The sequence below is a fragment of the Papaver somniferum genome, chromosome 8 (genome assembly GCF_003573695.1).
Source record: "Papaver somniferum cultivar HN1 chromosome 8, ASM357369v1, whole genome shotgun sequence".
NCBI classification, from domain to species: Eukaryota; Viridiplantae; Streptophyta; class Magnoliopsida; order Ranunculales; family Papaveraceae; genus Papaver; species Papaver somniferum.
Window position 1 is genome coordinate 79,886,850 of NC_039365.1, and position 19,530 is coordinate 79,906,379.

At 40.7% G+C, this 19,530-nt stretch overlaps 1 protein-coding gene across 1 annotated transcript; it reads left to right on the forward strand.

The window, feature by feature from the left end:
- Positions 1-15,053: 15,053 nt before the first annotated feature.
- On the forward strand, positions 15,054-15,755 carry LOC113305693. Its single transcript, XM_026554708.1, has one exon. It carries the CDS (start codon positions 15,054-15,056, stop codon positions 15,753-15,755), a length of 702 nt encoding a protein of 233 aa, XP_026410493.1.
- Positions 15,756-19,530: the final 3,775 nt, after the last annotated feature.

Consider the following 19,530-nt stretch of genomic DNA (forward strand, 5'->3'; position numbering starts at 1 on the left):
ATGATCGCAGACCTTTTTTATACAGATAATCAATTTTTGATTGGTGAAAATATGGGATTTTACTTGTATAGTTATCTTTCTTCTGCTCATGCTTTTCCTTCTTTCATATAATGATGTTGCCATGATTCTTTGATTGTTGAATCAAAGCTTGGATTTTACTTACTATACAGAATGAGCACTGGTATAACAATTATGGTCAAATATTTTACTATATAGAAGGGTATACATGTTTGTGCATCGACACGGCGACTGACATGGTAAACACAAGTTCAATAAAGTTAGGGTTAGGTTCATGTTATGAACATTCATATGTTTTGTGATTTCTCTTGTTAGCTAGTTCGATCTAACTAGGCTGCAAAAATGTCAAAATTCTGAAATCGTGTAACTGCTAGTTACACATGCCAATTGGATGTGTAACTGCGAGTTACACATGCCAATTGAATGTGTAACTGCTAGTTACATGTGGTAATTATATGTGTAAAACTTAAGATTTGTATATCTTATGTCATGCATTCATATTTTTTTATGTTCTGGTCTGATACTGGAATACCAATCAGTCTTTCCATGCATAAATATTGATTTATTCATCTCTTTACAGGCTACCCTCTCTGAGCAGATGAGTTAGGAGGTATGATTGCGTAAGACTTGAGATGACAGAGAAGAATATGAAGATCAATTGATGTTTTGGATTGGTGTGTCAATTTGCAGGTGTTGATTATTAATATTACCCTCAATTACACTACATAGATGCATGTGTAACTCTCAATTACACTAGATAGATGCTTATGTAACTCTCGATTACGCTAGACAAATGCGTGTGTAAATTCTAGTTACACATGCAAAAAAATTGTTGTAAATGAATATTAAAGTAATACATGTATTTTTTTTTTATGTTCTTTTTTTGATGTCTATTTTTTTCATATATATACAAGTGTAACTTTGCATTACACATGCCATAAGGATGTGTAACTTCTGGATACACATGCCATATGCATGTGTAACTTATGTTTACACATTCACACTGTACTTTAATAATTCAGGGCCTAGATTTAATAATTTTGGGCCTAGATTTAAACTTTATTTAATTATGGGCTTGACAATATTCATAAGGGTATCAAGGTCTTTTAATAATTCGGGGCCTAGGTTTAAACTTCTTTTAATTAAGGGCCTCATATTATGGGTTACCCATGGGTGGGGCCTGAGCCTAATTTTCCCTTTTACAAATAGGTACAGTACACGCACCGGGTACACATACCTACCATGTCGCATATTTTCAGATACATCAGAATTATTTATATGAGATAATCGGCATTTGAACAACTCTCCAAAAACAATATCTAGACATTTTTGATCATATGTGTGACTCAAGAAAAGTCTTAAAGTGTTATATGAAAATGGTTAAGCTTATCGTTCAATTGGCTAGTTTAGGCTAACCTTCATGAACATGTCGTTGTACACGGTTCGGTTATGGTTCATCATAAACAGAGTGTACTATGTTAATCTCAAGTCAAGTTTTTTCATCTAATGGTGATTATTGGTTGCTTGGTTCCAAAGTGTGATACCCCGATATTCGGCAGTGGTTGGCCGAATGGAATATAAATAATGACTTGTCATTTCCTATCACCGAGTCCTGATGAGTTCAGTTGACTGAGTTATGGGAAAAACTTTTCAGTTAAGCATGCTCGGACGAGAGTAGTCATAGGATGGGTGACCTCTTGGGAAGCTGCTGTTGGATGATCGCAGTAGTGCCGTTAAAAATCCCACACTGCTGGATAACCGCAGTGGGTAAGTGGGAACAATATCGGTGTTGGTTGGAATACAACTAGGGGACGGACGCTTGTGCTCGGACGAGAGAGTATGCTAGGCCGTTGATCTAGATACTGGTCTCACATTAGGCAAGGAACGTCTACATTATACCGATGCCTTTTCAGCACAATTGGCTCCAGAGTTGGCAGAAAACTCTGCAATTAAGCGTGCTCGGGCGGGAGCAATCTAGGATGGGTGACCATCCAGGAAGTTTCTGCTGGATTACCGCAGCGATGCCCGTTGAAAACCCCACACTGCCGGATGACCGCAGTGGCTAAGTGGGGACAATATCGGTGGAGGGACGGGTCATTACAAATGGTATCAGAGCCGACGACGGGTCACCTGCCGAGGGTGGGAAGGTACGCTGGACGGGATTGGTCCAGGTTCTTATCATGAGGGGCAGGGAACACCGGAGATCTGGGCTTGAGAATATATTCAGGAGCCGAGGACGGCTCCAATTTAAGGTGGTGGTATTGTAATACCCCGATATTCGGCAGTGGTTGGCCGAATGGAATATAAATAATGACTTGTCATTTCCCATCACCGAGGCCTGATGAGTTCACTTGACTGAGTTATAGGAAAAAATTCTCAGTTAAGCGTGCTCGGCCGGGAGTAGTCACAGGATGTTTAACCTCTCGGGAAGCTGTTGCTGGATAACCGTAGTAGTTCCATTAAAAATCCCACACTGCTGGATAACCGCAGTGGGCAAGTGAGAACAATATTAGTGTTAGTTGGGATACAACTAGGAGACAAATCTCTTGTGCTCGGACGGGAGAGTATGCTAGTCCGTTGAGCTAGATAATGGTCTCACATAAGGAAAGGAACGTCTACATTATACCGAGGACTTTTCAGCACAATTGGCTCCAGAGTTGGCAGAAAACTCGGCAGTTAAGTGTGCTCGGGCGGGAGCAATTCAGGGATGGGTGACCATCCGAGAAGTTTCTGTTGGATTACCGCAGCGATGCCCGTTGAAAACCCCACACTGCCGGATGACCGCAGTGGCTAGGTGGGGACAATATCGGTGGAGGGACGGGTCATTACACAAATCTATCTTAGCTTAAACCTAAAGCAACCTTGATCTTGAAAGTCTATATAAGGAGAACCTCAAACAACTGAGATCTTTGAATCCCTGACACTATTCTTGTGTGCCATAGTTGTAAACTAGAGTCGTCCTCTACTTAAACCCTTATAAGGTTCAACGACTAAAAAGACTTCATTGACACTATTCTTGTGTGTCATAGTTGTAAACTAGAGTCATCCTCTCCTTAAACCCTTATAAGGTTCAGCGACTAAAAAGACTTCACTTTAGGGATTCGTGAAGCCAGGTCCAACTATCGTTATCTTGATAGTTTGTGTATCATGATTTTATTTTGATTGGTGTGCTTGCTCCGACAAACAAGATATATAAAAATCACAAAGTATCTTCGTCTCAGACTTTTTGATTCCACAAGTTTAGACATGGTGAATAATAATCTAAGCTGCTCTTCGGGAGTCATAAGACCGGATTTTGAGGTTTGCTAGACTTTGTCTATTGCGTAGAGGCAGATTTCCTACCTCACCTTGATCTTTGATCAGAGCAGAAATCACATATAAGATTATATGTGAGAGGCAGATTGGTTTAAAGTCTTCAATTAAATTGAAGCAACTCTTAGGTTGTTAAGGACGCCAGCTAAGGGAATTAATTGCGCGGAGTCCTGCTGGGATTCAAGAGGCGTAAGGAGCGCCACTGTAATTGAATTGTTGTGACGGTTTAATTCGGTTTCAACTACATTCCAGTCTGAAGTTCTGATAGTAGGCTAGTGTCTGTAGCGGCTTAATACAGTTTGGTGTTCAAATCTGGACTAGGTCCCGAGATTTTTCTGCACTTGCGATTTCCTCGTTAAAAAACTTTCTGATGCATGTGTTATTTCTTTTCCCGCATTATATTATTTATCTTTATAATTGAAATATCACAGGTTGTATTTTAATCAATCAAAGTAGATATATTCATCCTTGTTTGTTGGATACGACTTGATTGATTCTTGGATATTGATATTTGGAATCGTCCAAGTTCTCTCACACATAATTAGGTTTCGGATTTGATTTTGTAAAATTTTTGATTGTGATAGGAAGAGATACAATCTCTTCATATAATTACTTGATTGAGATTCATTAAGTTGAACTCTCGGAATTGTATTCAAGTTTAGTCCATACAGGTTGCATAAGAAAAAGTTAATGGTGTATTTTGGTACCACCGCGTTTTCAGTGATCATGATGTGATAATTTTTAAATGTGTAAGAAACTTTGCTTTGATTTTTTTTTTAAATAAATTTTTTGTATTTATTCATTTAAGCTCCTTGTTCTAATTTATTATAAATTCATGTGTGGCTCTAAATAATTACTTCTATTATAGGAGTCTGTTGATGGTGGTTTTTAGTTTAGGACTAAAACTGTAAAACTCCATATTTGTATGCCTGCTTTCTGCGAAGAAGTAGAGTTGTCAAGAAGCTGATGAGCTTCTATACCTCTCTGTTATATAATTCAATATTTAAGAAATTTATCAGAATAATATTGGTGCATATAGCAACAATCCCAAATATTCTATGAATTTTATTTAAGCTCCCGTCTGCATTATTCACTAATTGCCAGGCTCGCTGAGTACTTATCCTATGCTATGTTCCCGGATGAACTCTTAACATTGTCATGATATGACAATTGATGTTCACTCTAAGCTGAGTAGCATGAATTTCCCGAAGTGTCAGGATTGAGATGCACATGAAGATACTCAATTAAAGGTGCGCCATTGAGATCAAAGCTACACTACTTTCCAAGATAAAACTAGTGATTTTGTATCAACGTGCAAAATTCATCAAAATTGATTAATTTTGTGTCAATTCACAAAATTCAATTTTTTTGACATAATTTTGTCGATTTACAAAATTAGGTTTTTTGCCCCAAAACGGAGCTTGCATATATTTGGTCGAGACCAAACCTAGGCAAGCTAGGAAACTAGGATATCATATATCCAGCAGGAGTAGAATCCTACCAAAAGATGGAAAATAAAGGAAAAAGGGAAACCGTGACTAACATGGGCGTATCAAAAGGAGGCATGACCACGCCACTTGGCCGGTCGATTTTCCCTAGCTGGCGCCTCCCATCACCGACCGTCTATGCCCCATGTTGTTGTCCGTCGGCCCCTCTTCCCAGTCGACCAATCAGATTGCTTTAAAGCCGCTGGCTGTGCTTTTGATTAAAGATGGAAGTTGGCCAGTCGACGTGTTTAATTTCTTAAGAAAATAGATCTGGCCATCCAAATCAGTCGCAAAATTATCACGACCGCACGACTTGGCCGATCGATTTGACGAACTTGGTTCCCTCCTGGTGCGACCAAACAAGTTCCATAGTACTCTCTGACGGGCCCACTTTTATCTTAGCCAATCAGAACTCTCATAACCTACAGGCAGCATCCACAACTGCTATCCAAATTAGGCTAGTCGAGCGGCTCCAAAAGGGTCTTAATCAGGTTAAGACTGCCCATGGAAATCTTAAATCAATCACAGCCGTCCAAATTAGTCGGCCAAATTGGCCGGCTTAGATTCTATTTTGGTGACCAACAAAGTGTCGTTGTGATTAGCGGGCGTCCTTCTCCTATAAGGACCGATCAACCCGTCCTCAACCTGTTTAAATGGCTCTTGGAAGCTGCTCAAAGTAGGCTGGTCACGCCCCTTATAAAACTTTAAATAAATTTAACGACAGTCAGCAACTGCCACAAATCATCTCAACCGCTCAAGTTAACCAGCTGATTTGATCGGCTTGAATTTAGTTTGAGCTAACCAATGAGGTAACATGATGATTACCGATCATCCATCACCTATGAGGGCCGCTCACCTGGTCCCTAACCTACACGAACATCTCATGGAAGCTTCCCAAAGATGGCCAGTCACGTCCATTTTTTAAGACCGTGAAATCCGAGACTGACTCAAACATGCTCTATACAACGATGCTTTATATAAATCCATTATTTTGAGCTGATTGCTTAAAAATGATGTTTTTCATGCATCGATTACAAACGATATTTTATAAATATCGATTTTACAAATAATTCAATTATTTAATCTAAAAGCATCATATGCTATTCTTTGAGCGCTGGCTCATGTCGAGCCTCGTCCTTATAATTTGACTTGCCACTTACGGATCTTATCCAGGTGTTGATAGTGGTTTTTAGTTCAGGGATAAAATTGTAAGACCCTTATTTAATGTGCTGTCATTTTGCAAAGAAATAGAGCCATTTAAAAGTAATGAGTGCCTAGGCTTCTTTACTCACATATGTATTGAGCAATTCAGTATATTTATATATAAAATTTATCCAGAATGGTGCGCGCAAAAACAATCACAAATAGTATATATATTTTATCTCTTGCCTGCATTACTCACTAATGCATGGCCTGTCGAGTATTTATTCTGCGCCATGTTCCCCAGCCGAACTCTCGATGTTGATATGACATGACAATTAATGTTCGCTCACAGTTGAGTAGCATGAATTTCCTGAAGTGTCAAGATTAAGATGTGCACAAAAGTACTCAATCAGAAGCACGCAAAGTTATGCTTCCCTTTGAGATAAAATTAGTGATTTTTGTATCAATGTGCAAAATTCACCAAAGTTGAGTGGTTTTCTGACAGCTCACAAAATTCAATTTTTCTAACATAATTTTATTAATTTGCAAAAATTAAGTTTTTGCGGCATGCGCAATATCTCAAATCCTATTGGTCGAGACCAAACCTAGGCAAACTAGCAAATTGATCCACCATGGAGCTAGTAGGAGCAAACCCTGCCAAAAACGGGAAATATGAAGAAAAGAGGAAACCACGACCATAAGGAGTCATGGAAGAAAGGGCTTGGTCGCGCTACTTGTCCGACCAATTCGCCCTAACTCAAACTCCCTTTGGCCGGCACTCCTTCTTTTATTTTGTTGGCTGCTCGCCCCTCTTTCCCACCGACCAACAGTTTCGCTTTAAATGCGTAGCATACACTTTTGATTAAAAGTGGAAGTTGGTTGGTCGACATGCTTAATTCCTAAGGAATTGAACATAGGCTTCCCATGTCAGTCTCAAAAGATCACGACCATACGTTTTTGCTAGCCAATTCGACGAGCCTGGCCTTCTCCCAGCGCGGCCAGACAAGCTCCATGATACTCACTGGCGGTCCCACTGTTATTTCAACCAATCAAAATTCTTATAGCACGCCGGCAACAACCCTAATCGATAGACAAGAGTACTCCATCTGCGTGGATGAAAAGGTTTCAATGGAATTATTACCGTAAATGGCAGTCTTAAATCAATAGTGGCCGTCCAATTTCGCCGGCCGAATTGACCGGCCTAGATTTAATCCTAACGAACGGGCAAGGTACGGATATGCTCACCAGCGGCCCGGCTATAATCCTGACCGATCTAATTTCTCTCAGCCCACAGCTAACACTTAAAACCGTTAGTTCAAAATAGGTTGGCCACACGGCCATAACAGCCTCATTGCGGCCAGCGGCAGCGTATCACTATCGCAAAATGATCTCAGCCGTCCAACTTCGCTAGCCGAATCGACCGGCCTAGATCTAATTTTAGGTGACTAATAAGATATCGCAGTGATCACCGTCATCCCTCTTCCATGAAGACCGATCGGCCAAGCCACGGCCTACCCATACGACTCTTGAACGGCTGTCCAAATGTGGCTAGTCGCGTTGCCTACAAGGGTCTTAAATGAATTCAACGACAGCCAACCACTGCCGAAAATCATCTCAGCCATCCAACTTGACTAGCCAATTTAACCAGTCTAGATCCAATTTAGACGGACCCATAGGATGTCAAAGTGGCTACCAGCCATCACTCTCCTATAAGAACCAACCGACTCACTTTTGGTGTACATGGATAGCTCCTGGCGGCACCCTGAAGATGGCCGGTCATGCTCCTTTTAAGACATTAAATTCCGCGACTAATTTAAACAAGCTCTATATAACGATGCTTCACGAGTATCTATTATTTTGAGCTGCTTGCTTAAAAGCGATGCTTTATATGCATCGATTACAAGCGATATTCAATAAATATCGATTTCATGAATAACTTATTTATTTCAACTTAAGAGCATTGCATGCTGTTTTTTACGGCAAGTCTCATGATTTGACCTGTTACATATGACTGCCCGCCGCATAGCTTGCGCGCGATTGGTCAAAAATAATTAGGTCTTGCAAGTAGGACCCACTCAGCAGCCTGCTGCATATTTTTTCACAAAAATACTCAAGACATCAAACATGTCACAAACTGGGGGATGTTCATTAGGGTATTGGTCTGGCGGTTTACAGCATGCGGCGTGCAACACGCCCATTATAGGAAAGTGTCAGGAAAGGCAGACAGTTAGTGGCAACAGAGAAGTAGTGGGTGTAAACTAACCAGTTTTCCCCTCATAGTAGGGATATGGTTTTCAATATTTATCACGATCCCACTTCTCCGTCACCCAACTACTTCCAATTCCTATGAGGTCAGGGTGCGCTCAAACTATGACTTGTATAAATAGGTTTTTAATCTATTTTCAAACAATAAGTGTTATCAACACAAGTATCCATAAAACACCAAGAACTTATAGCTTACATTCCGCAAGCAAGTTCCACATTCTGATACTTATAGCTTATATTCCGCAAGCAAGTTCCACATTCTGATACAAGTCATAAACATCCACACCTTCAGAGTTAACCATTATGATCTCAATACCTTCTTCGCTTCCTTCCCTAAGATCAACCCTTCTCCTTCATTTTGTGACCGAAGGAAGACTGGAACGTCCATTTCTTAGTTTAGGTCAGAATTTTACAGATTGATCTCTCGAATCTAAAGTACTCCCGTGCAATGTATTTGTTTAGGGTTTAGATTTGTTTCTCGGTGGCACACCCAAATTTACCATTTCCAGCAGAATCAGTTTTTACCCCAAAAAAACTAGCGACCACAGTGGGAGATTAATCTCTCGCTTGCGAAATCAATTTCTCGATTTTCATTCCAGTTTTCTCAATTTCAAGATGGTGGATCTTAAGTCTGTGTCACTTACCAATCCTGATGTTGCTGGCGCTGATAATACTCTGGGTGCCACTATTTCCGCTGCTAACACCAATGTACCGCCTGCCAGCATAGTCAACACATCTCATGGTGTTACACCCTCTAGCACCAACACCAGCAATGCCGGAATCATTACCTCTAGCGTGACACCTCCTATCATCAGTGACAAATTCGTTGCTACTCCTAATATTTCTTTGAGCGTGACACCCCCAATCTTCACCACAGCTGCTACCACTTCTTTGTTAGGTCGTGAGACTGGAGGATCCAGAGGAAACCATCCTCCCATTATCATTGTCGATTTAATGGAGAGACAAAATTTCTTGCCAAAGCTCAGATGGACATAGCTACAACTCAGAAGGAGGTACTCACTTTTCTTAAGACATTAACAGAAAGATTACCACCAGAACCGCGCCAACCCCAAATGGAGCAGACAAGGAACACTTTCATGACTCCTGGTGCAAGTACTTCAACAGGGCGTGTCTTTTTGGATGAAGAAGCTTGAGTAGTTCCTGAACGACCATTAGAAAGCAACCAACAATCCAATTTTATCACACGTGAGGACCTGTAATGACTTCTCCAGAATCGGGGAAGGGAAAATCCAGCTACCATTCATCAGCACCAGCCTCCTTATCCTCCCGATGTGCAAAGAGTTCCTCTTCCACGAGGATATTCCTCTCCCCAGTTCTACCTTTATGACGGTACTGGTAACGCTCGTAAACACATCTCTCGTTTTTTGGAATCACTTTGAGAGCATGAATACAGCCACGTCGTCTGCCTGAAAGAATTATCAAAATCACTCACTGGAAGAGCTTATACCTGATAGAACAACATTGCACCAAACAACATAGCCAATTGGTGTGAGATGGTTACCGCTTTCTACAAGAAATATTTCTTTGTGTCTGAGCAAATCACTTTATCAGACTTGGGGAGAATGTTTCAGCGAAATAATGAACATCCAAATGATTATGTCAAGAGATTCAGAATACAAGCGCTAGATTTCCATGATCCAAGTGTGACCAAACATCAATTGGTGGAGTTATACATTAATGGCATAGTACCCGTCTATCGCCCTCTACTAGAGAACCTGCGGTTTCAGACATTCTCTGAACTTCATGAAGATGCCAAGCGGTCGGCTACAACAACACCAACCTTGCTAGAAAGGACCAGACCTTCCAGGAACGAAGATGCACGAGAGACTCGAGGGAACAGACATCTTTCCAACAAAAAATGCAACACTCAACCCTCTGTAAGCGTGGTGAGTGAAGGAGGAAAAAGAAAAGCTCTAGCTGCAGAACAACAACCTAAGCGTGTGGCACCAGCGCAGCAGACAGCTCAACCCCGGAAGGCTGCGACTAAGACGCCTGCACAACAACAAGAAACTGGAGAGGCTTATCTAAACTTCCCGTTTCCGATTGAAGAGGTAATCGAACTCCTAGAAGCATAGATTCAAGATGATGCCATCAAGCTACCTCCTCTCAGACGTCCACCAATTGAAAAGGAAATGGTAGATCCCAAATATTATCGTTACCAAAGGTTCGTCAATTACCCAACTAGTGACTGCAACAAATTGAAGCGCATTTTTAAAGAGAAGGTGGATGCAAGAGAACTTCAATTAGGCATTGAAGGGGTTCACAGAGATCCCCTTCCTGTCAGGAGCTGCATGATTTATGGGGACCTCGTCCACAAAACGGTACAGTCTGTGATGGAGCATTTATGTGAGATCCTGTATTTCTCCAAGGCGCAGTGTCAAGACATATTTGCACCCATCAACCATGTTGTATCAGGCAAGCAGCTATTTCCAAACAGGGAAGCTGCTCCCAAACCCCAACCTCTCCTGGAAAGTACGACTGATATATGCAACTGGGGACTCCTAACCACCGCTCACCTGAAAGATGTCGAGTTTGACAGCACACTGATTGACGCGGCCTCTGACTTCAATATTATCACCGTCAAGACTCTGAGAGCTGCAAGGATTTCAAAGCAGGGATTTGTTCACTACCTAACCATAATCAAAAACTCAGAAGAAGAATCCAGAGACGTTTATGGGTACATTAATCTCGAAATCAAGGTGGGAGATGCTCTAAAACACGCCAAATTTCATATAGTTAAAGAGTACCCAAATTATGATATGGTCCTGGGGTGCTCATGGATACACGACAATAAGGCGAGGCTAGGAGTATTCCTTCGCCAGTGTCTATAACTGAAAGGGTATCCAACAATCCATCCAATCCTGAAGATTATTTGTTGACGTATCAATAACTCGCGAATGTGACACAATTTCCTGGAGAGAGTGCATCAGCATTTGTTCGTAGATTCCGAACACAAGTAAGTCTTATTGAACAACCCTTTTTCAACCAGTCTCTCCTCCTTCCGTCAAAGCTTGGGGACTCGATCCGATTATCAACCCAGCTGTCACTAGGAGATGTGAATGGGATGTTGGTCCTTTCAAGTATTTTATCAAGAGTTTAGAAGTTGTCTCAGTCAAAGATAAAGAATCTAAGAATCAAGTAGCGGTGCAACGCCCAAACCCATTTAAAGTTGGGGATATGGTAGTAAGTATTGCTACTCAACCTACTTCTCCCGATTTTGCAGAAGGAAAAGACGAGTCATACCTAGTTGCAGAAGTTATCTTCGGAGGACACTGCAAACGCATCAACACTGATAAGTTAGAAAGTGTAGTAATGCACGCCCGGTGGCTCAAACCTTTTCAATACTTAAGATATCATGACGCCTTTCCTCCAGCATCCCTTTTAGTATTTCCTCTATCAGTTTCCCTTTTCATGCAATATTTGTAATTCCTCTTAAAAGGATTTCACTGCTTGCATTCATAATTAGGATTTCAAATTATTAGTTAATCGAAGTATCCTGAAACCAGAGAATCGAACGTGTCTCCTGTCAAAAATAACTTAGAGGGGAATATGCAAAGGAAAGAGGAAGAACAACATATTCGATGGAAATCATCCGGCAGCAGCATACCCTTCTCAGATAAAGCACCTTTCATATCTCGAAGAGAAGCCCGCTTCAATGCTGATATTGATGAGATTCCTTCACGAAACCGGGAAGTGATAAATCAGAAAGTTAGTATGCATGTCTCAGGGATACTCCCAGTTTGCAACTACCTCTTCAGAAACAATACATCCAGCCATATGGCGCATCAATTGAAGATAAGGATCATTTCACCTGCTTAGCTAACAAAACGCGACTTTTTGGATCTTCCAGTCCTTGGCAATGCGCCTATGCTTCCGCATACTTAGCTGGCACGCTACAAATCTCCAAATAATACGTGATCTACAAGGGGACGTCAAATGGAGTTACAGGTCCATAGATGAATCCTTAACCATTATTATTACTTTCTCTACTTTAAAGCTATTGTTACTAGGGTTACATGTGTAGAAGAGATATTCTTTCTCATGAAAGAAAGAGTGGTTCTAATATTGTCAAGCATCACCGCTTATATCTTCCACAGCGTCAATAAATTGGGAAGGGCTTGAATTACAAAATCGAGATACTAACTGTGACATTCGAAGAATGAATATTGCGTGTAGAGGATATTGCGTGTGGAGATATTACCATAACTCTACGAGATATTTCTAAGAACTTTGGTTTCTTAGTTGGGAAGCTTCATTCGCACATCCAATTGGAAACATAAAACCATGAAAGCAGCCTGAATGAAGAATTATTTGTCATATACCTGCATATGACTATTCATGAACTGTGGTCTGCCATGAGTAATCCTTTGGGTGTACTCAGTATTAGTTAGTGGCCAGTAGAGTAGCAGCGTGTGTCACTTTGAGATTAGTCAAGCTAGGGATAGATGTCATACTCGGATTAGCTAATTCCGATCTGATTATTTCCTCCTTCTTCTTTATTAGGTGTAAGAAGCATTTGGTTGGGGTTAAGCTTGAATTAATGAAACTGTTCTAAGGCTGCTACGGAAGATTGTTACCATTTATTATTATTCTTCAAATCCATTTTTGTATTCTGATTGTTGATCTTACTAAGTATAGTACAATTGGTATCAGAGTTGTTCTTTCCTACCTACGCATCAAATTCAGCTCAATTTTTTTTTCCACCATGGTTGCTCAAACTTGTAAAGAGTTAACTGATACAACTAATAAACTACAACTTCAGATTGATAATATCAATCTCCAGCTCGAGTCGGTACTTACCAAAGATGAATTCGAAATCAAACTGAAAGCTGGCCTGGATTCACACATGTTTCCAATCAAATCGATGATGAGATCTCAGATGGAGGAGCTCTTGTATACAACGAATTTCCACCTGGGTGATCATAGTGGAGATCAGGGACACAATCTACAGGTTGGGAATTCATTTCACAATCATTCAGGGGGTCGTGATTACAATCATCATCATCGTCTTCCAAAGATGGATTTTCCACGTTTCGATGGTGATAATCCAAAAGGATGGCTTAATAAATGTGAGTATTTCTTTCAGATGCATGAGATTCCTGAATTTAACAAAGCTAGAATGACTGCAATGCATTTTGATGGAAAGGAAGCTAAATGGTTTGAGAATTTTCGATTAAATAGACCTCATATCTCTTGGAAAGACTTAAGTAGCAATGTTTGTCATCGTTTTGAAAATCCTGCTCATGAAAACATTGTGGGTGTGTTCAATAAATTGTCTCAACTTACAACTGTGGATGCTTATTTTGAGGAATTTGAACATCTGAAGGCACTACTGTTAAGTAAACACAATATCTTCACAGAGGAATATTTCATTAGCAGTTTTATTGGTGGGTTGAAAGAAGAATTAAGAGATCCAGTACTTATGTTTGGTCCTACAGCACTGTTAACTGCTTTTTCTCTAGATAGAATGCAAGAGAAAACACTAGCTCTCCAACAAAAGTCTGTCAAACCTGCTCCAAGATCATATTCCACTTCTTTTTCAACCACTAGACATTTTACTCCACAACCCCCTATTACACCAGTTTCTTCCACTCAATCAACTTCATCCACTTCAAACATCTTACCAAAACATAACACATCTCTTCCTATTAAAAGACTCACCCATGACCAGGTGCAAGCTCGATAATCCAGAGGTCTGTGTTATAATTGTGATGAAGTCTACAAAAGGGGTCATATATGTAAACAACAACATCTGTGTTTGATGATTGGAATTGAGAGTGAAGACAGTTCTCTGGAATCTGAAGCAGCTACTCACCCTGAAGAAGAGGACTCACCTATGGAGAGTGACATGGAAATTTCCCTTCATGAATTGACAGGTAATAATTCTGGTGAGACTATTAGAATTCCTGGTCTTATTAACAAGAAAGCTATATCTGTGCTTATAGATACAGGAAGCATACATAGTTTCATTGATAGTGACATTGCTAGGCAACTCAACTGTTCCATTGAGCCAACTGCTAGCATGTTAGTCACTGTGGCTAATGGTGTTAGAACTTTTATTAATGGTATATGCTCAAACTTAAATTGGTCTATGCACAACCACAATTTTTCTGGGAGTTTAAGACTTTTACCACTTGGTGGCTGTGATTTGGTTTTGGGAGTTGATTGGCTGAAGCAATTAGGTGATTAATTTTTAATTTTTCCAAGTTGAGTATTTCTTTTAAACATAATGAGAAGAAAATTACACTTACTGGTACTCAAGATAAAGCTTCTTTCAGCATGATGAGTGGCAATGCAGCTACAAGATTCTTCAAAAAACACACTCATGGCCTGATTGGCCAAAAATTTTCCATCTTCACTTCACCAACACCTACTCCTTCCCCACCTCCAATTTCAGAATTACTTAATCAGTATTCTGATATTTTTTCTTAGCCAAAATCCCTTCCACCTCAGAGAAACCTAGACCACTCAATTCCACTTAAGCCAAATTATGAACCTGTTAACATGAGACCTTATAAGTGTCCCTACATTCAGAAGTCAGTGGTGGAACAACTAGTTCAAGATATGCTTCAGTCTGGCATCATTCAAGCAAGTCACAGTCCTTTTGCTGCTCCCATACTTTTGGTCAAAAAGAAGGACAACACATGGAGGTTTTGTGTTGATTATAGGAAGGTCTTCACCAGCCACTTTTGGCAAGATTTGTTCAAGGCTCTTAGCACATAGTTGCACCTCAGAACTGCTTACCGTCCATAAACTGATGGCCCGACTGAGAGAGTGAATCAATGTTTGGAGAATTATCTCAGATGCATGTGTGGACATCATCCAAAGAAGTGGCATCATTGGATACCTCTTGCAGAATGGTGGTACAACACCAACTACCACACCAGTCTCAAGGTAAGCCCATTTACAACCCTTTATAGTTATAATCCTCCTCACTTGGCTTTTCATTCTACTTCCACCACTTCTGTTGCTGCTGTTGAGGAATATTTGAATCAAAGAGCTTCTATGTTGGACTTACTGAAAGACTCACTCCACAAGTCCCAAGATAGAATGAAGCTATATGCAGACAAGACTAGAGTGAATAGAATTTTTGTTGTTGGTGATAGAGTTTACTTAAAGCTACAGCCTTACAGACAAGCTTCCTTGGTATTGAGAAGAAATTTAAAGCTTGCAGCCAAATACTATGGACCCTTCACTGTCCTTCAAAAAATTGGCAGTGTAGCCTACAAATTGCTTTTACCTGCTGAAGCTAGAATACACCCTGTTTTTCATGTCTCTCAACTCAAGAAAATTGGTGCTCAACATATCATCTCCCCAACTCTACCAGTCATCAACACTGAAGGTCAGGTGCTTGCCATCCCTGCAGCTGCACTGGATTCCAGAGTTATTGTCAGAAATTGTGTTTCAGTTCCTCAATTGCTTATTCAATGGACCAATGCCTCAGCTGCAGATGCCACTTGGGAGGATGCTGGCAACATCAAGAGCCATTTTCCAAAGTTCAATCCTTGAGGACAAGGATTTGGTGATGGGGAGGGTATTTTTCATATACCTGCATATGACTATTCTTGAACCATGGTCTGCCCTGAGTAATCCTTTGGGGTGTACTCAGTATTAGTTAGTGGCCAGTAGAGTAGCAGCGTGTGTCACTTTGAGATTAGTCAAGCTAGGGACAGATGTCATACAAGGATTATCTAATTCCGATCTGATTATTTCTTCCTTATTCTTTATTAGGTGTAAGAACCATATGGTTGGGGTTAAGCTTGAATTAATGAAACTGTTCTAAGGCTGCTATGGCAGATTGTTACCATTTCTTGTTATTTTTCAAATCCATTTTTGTATTCTGATTGTTGATCGTACTAAGTATAGTATATTATTATTCAAAGAAGTCTTGGTTTCAGCACCGTGAAGCAAATAAAAAAAAAAAGAACTACAAAATATCAGAGGAGCATCTGCTAGCTACGAAAAGATGCTTATCTACAAAAGAAAATCATAAAGTGGAAAATCTAGTTATCAACATCAACATCGGGATTAACGGCGCCTTCACTGGAGCCCTCTTTGGAAGCTGCTTCAACATCTTCCTCATAAGCCGCTCGCTCCTACATGCTCTCCAGAAGCCTCCTCAACCTCCCTTTCAGAAGATACTTCAACCTCTTCCTTAGAAGCTGCCTCAACATCCTCTTCAGGAGCTGCTTCAACATCATGTTCAGAAATTGTTCAAGCAGCCTTTTGAGGATACTCCTCATGATAGGGCTCGTCCATATCAGAGTCGGGGATTATGACGCCGTTATTAATGGGGTAATCGTGTTTATTTTCACTTGAAGGCCGTTTATGCTCAATCCTTCGTCGTTGTAGCCGAGCCGCAAATCTTTCAGCCCTGGTGCTTGTTGGCTGAGATGCTTCACCGTGTCTCCACTTTTCCTCTATGCTAACCGAAGCAACAAAATCTTGGACACGCTCTCGAACGATTCTCAGATGTACGAGGTACATACTCTATATAGCATGACCAGCTTCACGAAACAGACGATCTATCTTAGCCAACACCTCATCGAATGCAGTTATCCTGGGATTGTGAACTTCAAAGTCCTTACCTGGAGAATTAGAGGAATAATCATCACCAGGAGTTCCCATCATATACTGCAGAAAAGCGTTACGGTTATGGCAATAACTGACACGGCGAACGATCTAAAATATATATATATATACAAGAGAATACGAAGCACGTACCTGGAAAGAAAGACTCAAGTGCAACTCTGTGATGATCGGTGTGAAAAGAAAGACTCAAGTACTCCATTTTATATTCCGCAAATCGACAAGAGCCGGGAAAGGAAAAGACTCTCTACCTGCCGCGTATGAAGGCTTTAGATGCGGGAAATCAACTGATTATGTGCTCATCTACCTGGAGATAATGACGTATGTTGGGGACGATCACTGCGAGCCTTGATACTTTACTAAACATGTCTTGCTCAAAGACCGAGCCGCATATATCTTGGTAAAGTGTGTCTAACTTTTCTCGTGAATTTTCATCTGTCACCATCTAGTGTTTACCACGCAACAATGTCACTGTTACGTACTAAGCAAGGAACTTAATGTTGATGGTGGTTTTTAGTTCAGGGATAAAATTGTAAGATCCTGTATCTAATGTGTTTTCATTCTTCAAAGAAACAGAGCCATTTAAAAGTAACGAGTGCCTAGAACTATTTACGCATATATGTATTGAGGAATTTAGTATATTTATATATAAAATTTATCCAGAATGGTGCGTGCAGCAACAATCCCAAATATTCTATAAATTTTATCTTCTTCCTGCATTAGTCACTAATGCATGGCCTATCGAGTATTTATTCTACGCCATGTTCCCCAGCCAAACTCTTGATGTTGACATGACACGACAGTTAATGTTCGCTCGCAGCTGACTAGCATGAATTTCCCGAAGTGTCAGGATTAAGATATGCACATAAGTACTCAATCAGAAGCATGCAAAGTTATGCTGCCCCCTGAGATAAAATTAGTGATTTTTGTATCAATGCGCAAAATTCACCAAAGTTGATTGACTTTGTGGCAGCTCACAAAATTCAATTTTTCTAACCTAATTTTATTAATTTATAAAAATGAAGTTTTTGCGACCTGCGCAATATCTAGAACACTATTGGTCGAGACCAAACGTAGGCAAACTAGGAAATTGATCCATCATGGAGCTAGTAGGAGCAAACCCTACCAAAAACGGGAAATAGGAAGAAAAGAGGAAACCGAAACCATAAGGAGCCATGGCAGAAAGGGCTTGGCCGCGCAACTTGGCCGACCAATTCTCCCTAACACAAACTCCCTTTGACCGACGCTCTTTCTTCTATTTTGTTGGCTGCTGGCCCCTCTTTCCCACCGACCAACCAGATCGCTTTAAATGCGCGACACACACTTTTGATTAAAAGTGGAAGTTGGTTGGTCGACACGCTTAATTTCTTAAGGAATTGAGTCTCAAAGCGATCACGACCAGAGTAGGCCAGCCGCGTGGATGAAAAGGTTTCAATTGAATTAAGACCGCATATGGCAGTCTTAAATCAATAGTGGTCGTCCAACTTCGCTGGCCGAATTGACCGGCCTAGATTTAATTCTAATTAACGGGCAAGATATGGATATGCTCACGGACCGGCTATAAACCTGGCCGATCGAATTTCTCCCAGCCCACAGCTAACACCTAAAACCGTTAGCTCAAAATAGGTTTGCCACACGGCCATAACAGCCTCATTGCGGCCAGCGGCAGCGCATCACTATCACAAAATGATCTCGGACATCCAACTTCGCTAGCCGAATCGACCGACCTAGATCTAATTTTAGGTGACCAATAAGATGTCGTGATCACCGGCCATCCCTCTCCCATGAGAACCATTCGGCCAAGCCGCGGCCTGCCCGTACGACTCTTGAACGGATGTCCAAAAGTGGCTAGTCGTGCTTCCTACAAGGGTCTTAAATGAATTCAACGGTAGCCAACAATTTTTGCAAATCATCTCAGCCATCCAACTTGGCTAGCCAATTTAACATGGTCTAGGTCCAATTTAGACTGACCAATAGGTTTTCAAAGTGGCTACCAGCCATCACTCTCCTATAAGGACCGAATGACGCACTTTTGGTGTACATGGATAGCTCCTGGAGACATCCCGAAGATGGTCGGCCATGCTCCTTTTAAGACATTAAATTCCGCGACTAATTTAAATAATCTCTATATAACGATGCTTCATGAGCATCTATTATTGTGATTTGCTTGTTTGAAAGCGATGCTTTATATGCATCGATTACAAGCGATATTCAATAAATATCGATTTCATGAATAACTTATTTATTTCAACTTAAGAGCATTGCATGTTATTTTTTACGGCAAGTCGCATGATTTGACCTGTTACATATGACTTCCCGCCACATATCTTGCATGTGATTGGTCAAAAAAAATTAGGTCTTGCAAGTAAGACCCACTCAGCATCATGTTGCATATTTTTCCACAAAAATACTTGAGACATCAAACATGTCACAAACTAGGGGATGTTCATCAGGGTATTGGTCTGGCGGTTTACATCGTGCGGCGTGGAACACGCCCATTATAAGAAAGTGTCAGGAAAGGCGGACAGTTAGTGGAAACAGATAAGTAGTGGGTGTAAACTAACTGTTAGAGCATTGCTCGGTCGACCTCGCATGCGTTGCTATCTCAAGCACGTTTGTCAATATTAGTGATCAAAACTATATATCTTGATTTCTAGTTTACTTATGACTAATTCTTGGTCTAGGATAGTCAAGT